At 45.0% G+C, this 9,171-nt stretch overlaps 1 protein-coding gene across 1 annotated transcript in view; it reads left to right on the top strand.

Moving 5' to 3' along the window:
* Positions 1-7,524: 7,524 nt before the first annotated feature.
* The window catches only part of MAML2 (mastermind like transcriptional coactivator 2), a 273,291-nt gene continuing 271,644 nt past the window's right edge, over positions 7,525-9,171 (top strand). Inside the window, exon 1 of the mRNA XM_024217148.2 lies at positions 7,525-7,956. Within this exon, the coding sequence (XP_024072916.2) occupies positions 7,525-7,956 (432 nt within the window). The remainder of the gene's footprint in view (positions 7,957-9,171) is intronic.

Genomic DNA, 9,171 nt, shown 5'->3' with positions numbered 1-9,171 from the left:
AGGGTGAAATTATTACACAATACCACTTTATTGTTACATACTACTTTTCCTTCCATGCAACTTTTTTTTTTTTGACATTTCGAATACTCTTCATCGTTGCAGATGAATACAGTTCTGCAACAAGAAGTCTATGTTTAACCTCCTTTGCAAAAGTGGGCAGTGACTGATTTTTCCAGCTCATATTTTGTTAGCATTCAAGAGGGCTTCTGTATCTCTCTAACATTTACCATGCTTAAGTTTACACTGTTCATGTCTAGAAGCCTTGAGCACATCTTTGTTAAAAAGTACAACTGAGGAAAGCGGTTTGGAAACGGATGTAATTTTGTACTGCATAATGGAAGATGTCTATTGTCACCTTTTCAGTCAACAGTGTGCTCTTGTTGCCAAGAAGGCTAACGGCATTTTGGGCTGTATAAGTAGGGGCATTGCCAGCAGATCGAGGAACGTGATCGTTCCCCTTTATTCGACATTGGTGAGGCCTCATCTGGAGTACTGTGTCCATTTTGGGCCCCTCACTACAAGAAGGATGTGGAAAAATTGGGAAGAGTCCAGCAGAGGGCAACAAAAATGATTAGGGGTCTGGAGCAGATGACTTATGAGGAGAGGCTGAGGGAACTGGGATTGTTTAATCTCCAGAAGAGAAGAATGAGGGGGGATTTGATAGCTGCTTTCAACTACCTGAAAGGGGGTTCCAAAGAGGATGGAGCTCGGCTGTTCTTAGTGGTGGCAGATGACAGAACAAGGAGCAATGGTCTCAAGTTGCAGTGGGGGAGGTCTAGGTTGGATATTAGGAAACACTATTTCACTAGGAGGGTGGTGAAGCACTGGAATGCGTTACCTAGGGAGGTGGTGGAATCTCCTTCCTTGGAGGTTTTTAAGACCCGGCTTGACAAAGCCCTGGCTGGGATGATTTAGTTGGGAATTGGTCCTGCTTTGAGCAGGGGGTTGGACTAGATGACCTCCTGAGGTCCCTTCCAACCCTGATATTCTATGATTCTATAAGCTGCACTGACAAAATAGGGGATGCATTTTAATAAAAATGAATGTGCTTTGCACCTTTTCCCACCATTTCTTTCTCATTCATGCAAGAAAAAGAATTATTAATAACCAGTATTTAATGTAGAGTAAGTTAAGAGTCCTCTTTTAGGTATGTGCCTGCTCCTCTGATGGCTAGAAACCATATAACGTTAATGATTGCTTTGTACTATTTTTTAATATACTTCATATTTTTCCCACCCAAAATAAAAAGGGGTTAATTAAAAAAATAGTTTCTTTTGTCCACAATAGAAAAAATATTCACCTCACTGTAGAAGCAGTACAGGAACAAATTGATTATCACTCTGGCAAGAAACCCACCACACAGCAAGGAAAGGCCAAAAATGTACTTGCACCGGGGAATCTGCTGCAAGAAGACTGACAGATCAGGTGGCAAAACTGAGACATCTGACTGTAATTACACTTTTTACTGGTTCATGTGGATTGTACCAGCTTAGGCACATCCCCATTTACTGACTTGTATATTCCAGCTCTTGTGCATCGCTTCTGAATTTGGCCCTTTCAGTCTTCCCCCATATGAGCAAAAACGAGCAGAGCAAGGCATTAGGGTGAGGGCAGATCAGTAGCTGCAGTGACATTAGCCATTACTTGTTACATGTGCACAGAGCAGTGACACGTACTTCGCAACAGAACACTGTTTAAGCAGTTATGGGGGGGTGAGAGGGCTTTCCCCAATTTCCAAAAAGCCTGGCCTTAATTCCTAGGATTTAGACCAGGATATTCTTGTCAAAGGTAAGACAATGCAATTAAGGCTGTGAATGGGTTTTTCCGGTAACATTGTGGTATCTGGAAAGGAAGAAGCTGGTGGGAATTGTGGCCAAAGAGGTATTTCAGAACGCTACATGCATTCGCTCCAAAGGGTTACATGGGGACTTGTAGTGCAGCATTGCCACATAGAATAAACAGTTCCTTCTCAGCTCTGCCTCTGTGGCCAGCTAGAATTCCCAGAGAGCCCCAAACACATTTGTCTGAAGTGGGTGAGACGTATGCTGCTTAGCAGCCTTTCCCAACTAACCCCATCTCCCATTATTACATAGGTTACCTTTTGCAGAGTGAAGAGGAACTTATGGTACCTCTTAAAATAATGTGAAATCTTGATTCCACTACATTATTCCATTAAATAAAATTCTAGATTTCTGATTTAATATTACTTAAATTAAACTGAACACTACAAAATTCAAAAGACTATATTAATGTAATGATAAGGGATATAAGTGAATAGAAGTCAACAAAATTTAAACATGCTCTGTAAAGTAATATTAATTTGCATATACTGAGAATATATATTTTAAATCCTATTCTATTAACCATCTGACTATGCAGTGTGTGCAATGTGGGAGAGTTAACAATAAGAGAAGCTTAACTTTCTCATTTCTTAAAATGTTTGCATTTAAATTTGTGACCTAAATTTTGCATTAATATTGTTTTTTACATTTAATTTCCTTGTTATTTAAGAAAATAAAGTAGTGTCTGTACTTAATTGTTATGGCAGGAGTCACCAGATGGGGCTGTCACACACAGTCATCTTACAAGTTACAGTAAACTCCTCACTTAACGTAGATCTATTCCTGAAAAATGCAACTTTAAGTGAAACGATGTTAAACTAATCCAATTTTCCCATAAAATGTAATGTAAATGCGGGGGATTAGGTTCCAAGGAAAGGTTTTTTTGGGCAGACAAAAGGCATTATATACTGTACAGTACTGTACTGTAGTTGGGAAGTGCCCCTGGCTTACCCCACACAGGCACAGTCCACTGCAGGCAAGGGCACTAGGAAGCACCTTCACAGCAGCAGTGGCAGCTTTCCTGGAGAAGAACAGGCACCAACTTTGCCAGGGGATGCTCCAGGCCCATCTCTTTCCATCCCCATTCCATTCCAGGCCCACCTCTTCCCACCCTCACTCCACCTCCTCTCTGGAGCACGCCACTCTGCATCCCCGCTCCTCTCCCGCCCTCCCAGCGCTTTGCGCTTAGGACTTTCTGGGCAGGAGTGTGAGGAGTGGAGATGCGGTGCTTCCCCGCTTTTTCTCTTCCCTCCCAGAAAGTCCTAAGCATCGCCAAACAGCTGTTTGGCGGTGGGGGAAGTGCTGGGAGGGAGGGGGAGCAGGCGGAGAAGAGGAACTCATGCAGTGTTCCCTTGTAAAGTCGCTGCTTTTCCACAAAATCTTACAAGCAGTGGACAGAGCAGGCAGTCAAGCGACGTTATAAGGGAGCATTGCACAACTTTAAATGAGCATGTTCCCCAATTGAGCAGCGACATAACTTTGAAACCATGTTAAGCAGGAGGACGTTAAATGAGGAGTTACTGTATTTTCTTAATATGAGCACCTTTGAGTCTTTAAAGAAGTTCTGTGTTAGTTTTGTGATGCAAAATATTTTGGGAGGAGTTGCTGCAAGCAGAACAGTATGTGCTCTCTGCCTAAGTCTCTCTAACTGGAGTCAGTTCTTGGAGCAGAATAGCTTCTTGGGAACTGGGCATTAGTGTTGTGCTGAAATTTGTGAAAGAGGGGATTGCGTAGGTGCTCTTTGTGACCACCTCATTTCAAAGACTGGTGTATATAGTGTCGGTAAATTCCTAGATTTTTAAGGCCAGAATGGACAATGAGCATCTGGTGTGAGAAAGTAAATTTCTAGCATATCAGAAGGCAATTACATGTATTCCCATATTTAACTTAGCTAGTTTATTTTTATTTGAATAAATAAAGGCCTTCAGCTCTAACCTTCTTTTAGTCATTGTGGATAAACAGTGTGGGTGCGTTAGATAAATACACGTAAATATGGTAAATATCTTGCAGACAGTAAACACGTTCTATAAATTTGAATTACTGATTACATCTTGTTGATTTTTTTTTTAAATGAGAAATGTACATTTATAATTTGAGTCCAGAGGTCAGGACCAAAGAGCTTAAGAAAATATATGATGTAGCAAATGTTAGAATGATCATGTTTTCTTTTTACTTCTCTTAAATAGCATTGCAGACAACTGATAGGATACCACACCTTGTTGTTCATTTCCATTAACCTGGATGTTTTATATATATTCAGTGTTACTCTGGGCAATACATGAATGTGATCTAAAATTGAAAATGTGATATTTGTGAAATAATATGTACACAGGACTAACTCTTAAGGACTCTGCTGGGTTTTTATTAGTTTTTTATATCTCAAAAATGGGTTTTATATTTAAGAGGTCTGTTTTGCAATGTATGCAAAATGTAAGCACATGAACCTGGTCCATAATAAGGGCACTGTAGTTGTCCACAAGAAAAAATGGACACAGGCTGAACATAGCACTCCTTGAACTTGTTAAGTTAAATGATCCCACAAAGGCTACAGAATGTGTTCAAACAGTATATTTAGATGGGAAAACTAAATGGGAGCCAAAAGGTTTACAAACTGCAGTCATTTTAATTAGAGACAAGAAGCATCACTGAAAAACTAATTGCTGAAATGGCTCAAAATTCAAGGCCCCAATTCAGTAAAGCACTTTAACAGATGGTTAACTTTCAGCATATTCTTCAGTCCCATTGCAGTCAGTGCAACTCTTAAGCAATTTAGGTTTTTCAAAATGTTCGCTTTAGGCATATGAATGCTATTTTCTTTTAAATATATCAAATAAATACCAATAAATTCTTCCACATTCATTCAGCCATTCAGGGCTAAACAAAAATCCCCTCTCCACCTTAGCCACACTTCCCTCTTCTTAATTCAGCTCCTTCAAATGCCTGGGATGCCAGACAGGGCTTGCAGCATGCCTTAAAATCAAAGAACTGGGTTCTATTAGATCAAAAAGAACAGGGCAGTGAGGTTTGGCCCAGCATGTTGACTGTGCTGTGGGACCAGTCCAGCAGTTCTCTCAGGCACAACAACCACTGAGAACCCCCTATGAGTGGTTATTTGAATGTGCAGTTTCTTGGCTGATATCACGTGTCCAGGATCACAGTGAAATAAGCATGGCTGGATTTACTTGCATATGTATATATGTATGTTATATGCATGTATGTTTTAGGTGATTTTTAGAATCCTTTTGCTTCATTACTTCTAAATTTAAGTAAAAAGGATTTTTGTGTGTGTGGAAAGTGATAAGCACCTGAAAATGAAGGCTCATAAATGAGAGTGCATTTTCACCTTTAATCAAGCATCTCTAGTGTGTCACTATGACACATCCACATTATTACTATTCCAGTCATACCAAATGAGAATGGGGGCCCCCATTGTGCTAGGCGCTGTACAATCACAATCATGAGAAGCAGTCCCTGCCCCAAAGATCCTATGGAGAAGGCAGACAAAAGAAGTATTATTGTGTTCATTTTACAGAGGGGGATTGAAACACAGAGATTAGAGCCCAGATCATTAAAGATATTTAGGCACCTGACTCCTATTTATTTGAATGGGAGTTAGGCATGTAAAGACCTGGGCCTACATGAGTTGCCCAAGCACACACAGGAAGTCTGTGTTAGAGCTGGGAACTGAACCCAAAGCTCCTGACTCCCAGCCTTGACCACAAAGACCCTTGGTCTGCTCAGATATGTACACACAGCATTGCACAAGAATGACTACTTTTGTTTTTCCACTTATACTGCAGAGAAATGCAGCTGCTAAGAGAGTTCATAGCTGTGATTTACCTGTGAAACTCCTAGTAATTGCACAAAGGGCTTGATGCTGGGGCAGGAGGGTAAGCAGGGTGCCCTAATATAATTAGTGGATGATTAGGCAATACAAAGAGCTATATATACAGAAGGAGGGAAATGCATTCCCTAGGAATAAGGGAAGTTATTGAACCTTCAGAGCCAGGGAAGAGGTAGCACATAAACCTGGGGATGGAAAGGGGGATTTCCTTGGCTTCCATCCATGCAAATAAATCACTGGGATCATAGTTCATAATTTGCTTCTCTCTTCATTCATCTCCTCTGCCGCTTGGAGGCTTCGTGTTTCTCTTTTGCCTCTTCTCTGTGGCTATTACTTCTTCCTGCAGTGACACCGTCCTTCCACTAGGGCTTCCCAAGACGCTTTCTCCGCCGCCGCCGCTCTGCCTTATCCGAGCACAATGAAAGCCTGTGTGTACCCGTAACCCCCGTGCAGTGAGCCAGTATCAGCAAAGCAGCTAACAACAGACAAGAAAGAGAAAGGGATATTACAAGGTACTTTTCACTTATCAAGTGGGGGAATCCAACAGAGTCATCGCTGATAATTGCACCACAAACACCTAGCCCCACTGTTTGGGGGGTGGAATATGCAAAAACACAAAGGAAAACCAGTGGACTACTCTGGGTGCGAAATGCTGGAAGTTTGTAAGTTTCACTATCATTTGTAATTGCTCTGAAGAGCGATCTCTCTCTCTCTCTGTGTGTGTGTGTGTTTTCTCGTGCTTTTCTTGATATTGTACTTGGAACTGAAATATCGGGGGGAGTGAGAAGTGGAGTATAAGGGAAAATATGCTAAAGGTGATATTTGCCTGCGTTCTTAGTTTGCTTTTATTGCTTGGGGGGTCGGGGGTGGGTATAAACACTTAATACGGATTTTACACAGTGGCTGGATTAATGGAAAGCAAAGCATGGTCTGAACGTCCAGTTACTGACATTGTTACCAACTGGGGATCCATCTCTTTTATTTTTAGAGGAGCTACAATATTAGCAGCAGACAGTTGGAGACAGTAATAAAACACGAAGACTGGAGAGCAAAGAGAGAGACGAGAAAACACAAAGACTTAACTCATCTGAACCTCCTCCTCCTCCCGCCCCTTTATCTGCACGTTTATTGAAGGCTTATAAAAAAAAATCCTCTCGACCAAATTAAAACAAACCAAAACAAGGGAAAGTCTTTGAGTTCCTGCGCCCCATCACTGCAATTTCTTCCTCTGGAGAAATTTCCCCTTAAAGAATCTCTCCCTCCTCCCCAAAATTAAATAAATAAAGCCGCCAAGTTTCACTCATTTGGGAGGGAGAATCACTCCGTCTGGGGGACTGGTTTTTTTTAAGGCAGTGGGTTGGTGGTTTGATTTGTTTTATTATTATTCCGCTTTAGAAAGGTCTCTTCCCCCCCCCCCGGGATTTTTGCTGTGTGCATCCATGAGCCCTTCACCCTCCCCCTTGTGCTAATTTGTTTTTATCTCCCTCCTTCAAATGGTTATCTGCAGTCTTGGGACGCAAACCTCCCATCATCTTTAATTCTATGTTGGCAAATACCTAGCGATCGCGGGTCAATCCCATCCCGCCCCCACCCCAGCGCTGGCAAACTCCTCCGGAGAGGTCAAGCCCGATTGCTAAGGGGTGGGGGTGGGGGAGGCTGATCGAGATTTGGGGACTGCCTGGCCCGGGGTCGGGATCCCTTCTCCCCCCAGCCAGCCCATCCCTCCCTCCCCGTCCCCGTCCCCATCCATGTGGCAGTGAGAACAGAGCTCAGCGTTGTCAGGGGCAGCATCGCAGGCGCTACCCAGCCGGAGCAGCGAGCAGCAGCGTGGCCGGCAGGATGGGGGACACGGCTCCCCCCCAGGCCCCGGATCTCGGGGCCGGTCTCCTGGGAGGGGGCTCGGTGGCCCCCCGGGTGCACAGCGCCATCGTGGAGCGGCTGCGAGCCCGCATCGCCGTCTGCCGCCAGCACCACCAGAGCTGCGAGGGACGCTACGAGCGGGGCCGGGCGGAGAGCTCGGACCGCGAGCGGGAGAGCACCCTGCAGCTGCTGAACCTGGTGCAGCACGGCCAGGGGGCCAGGAAGAGCGGCAAGCACAGCAAGGGGGCGGGCAGCGCCGGCCCGGCTCCCTCTGCCGCGCCGCCGGACTATCACCCGCAGCTGCTCAGCAACGGGGCTGCTGGGGGCAGGAGTGGGATCAACGGGGAGCAGCAGCAGCAGCAGCCGGGCTCAGCGGCCGACGGGGGGCAGAGGAACTCGGCCCTCATTGCGGTAAGTCAGACCCTGTCTCCTTCCAGCTCACAGCGCCGCCTGCAGGTTGTGTGCCCCTGTGTGGGCACCTGGTGCCAGTGGGGCAGAGGCAGAGACACAGGTCCGGTCTGGTCGGTGTGGGGTGTGTGGGCATGGGGTGCCACAGATGCAGAGTGTGTGAGCATCAGGCGCCACTGGTGTCGGGAGTTTGGTACTTGGAGCCACAGGTATGAGGCACTGGGTGCCACTGGTGTTGGAGGTTGGGTACTAGGTGCCACCGGTATGGGACATTGGGTACTGGGTGTCTCTGGTGTTGGATGTTGGGGGACTAGGTGCCACCGGTATGGGACATTGGGTACTGGGTGTCTCTAGTGTTGGATGTTGGGGGACTAGGTGCCACTGGTATGGGACATTGGGTACTGGGTGTCTCTGATATAAGACATTGGGTGCCACGGGTATGGGACATACAGGGTGTCACCAATATGGGATGGGAGTACTGAGTGCCACTGGTGTGGGGCATGAGTACCGGGTGTTATAGATGTAGAATGCATGGATACTGAGGGCCATTGGCACAGGTTTGTGAGCATCAGGTGCTGTCAGCCCAGGGGGCATAGACTCTGGTGCTACTACTGTGGACAGTGTGGATAAATGGGGCATGAGCACGGGATGCCACCAATGCAGAGTGCCTGGGCAGCAGATGCTACTAGTGCACTTGTGTGACATATGGGAACCTGCTGTCTCCTGTGTTTACTGGCATATATACAAAATGACATGTCTGTCAGTAGTGAAGGCAGGGAAAGCCTCCAGCACGCCCATCACAACTTGTTGTTTCCTGCAAAGGAACTTTATTTGCCACTACGTTGATGTATGTTTCTGATGTCCCCAGCGTGCTGTGTGTACTGTACATCTATCCCCCAGCCATTCATGATGGCCTTAAAAATACACCAGCCCAGACACAACATTTATTCACCCACAATTTAGTTTTATGATTGGGGGTGGGGGGAAATCTGGCATTGGGTGAATGGGCAAATAGGATCTTCCAAAGCTGATGTGGATGTAATATATATAAATCAATATCTGTAAAAAAAACAAGCCAGCAAAATCTCCCCCATACAGACACGTCTCCATTTCAGTTCAATTGAATGAGGCTTTGTTGGCATGACACGCTATACCAGTGTTTCTAAAATGTAAAAATACAATGTAAAATATTACTGTCTAGATAGAGTTCTGTATATG

This window comes from Terrapene carolina, unplaced genomic scaffold (assembly GCF_002925995.2).
Source record: "Terrapene carolina triunguis isolate 2854851 unplaced genomic scaffold, T_m_triunguis-2.0 Scaffold97, whole genome shotgun sequence".
Taxonomy (NCBI): domain Eukaryota; kingdom Metazoa; phylum Chordata; order Testudines; family Emydidae; genus Terrapene; species Terrapene triunguis.
This window is presented reverse-complemented; position numbering and strand designations above follow the sequence as displayed.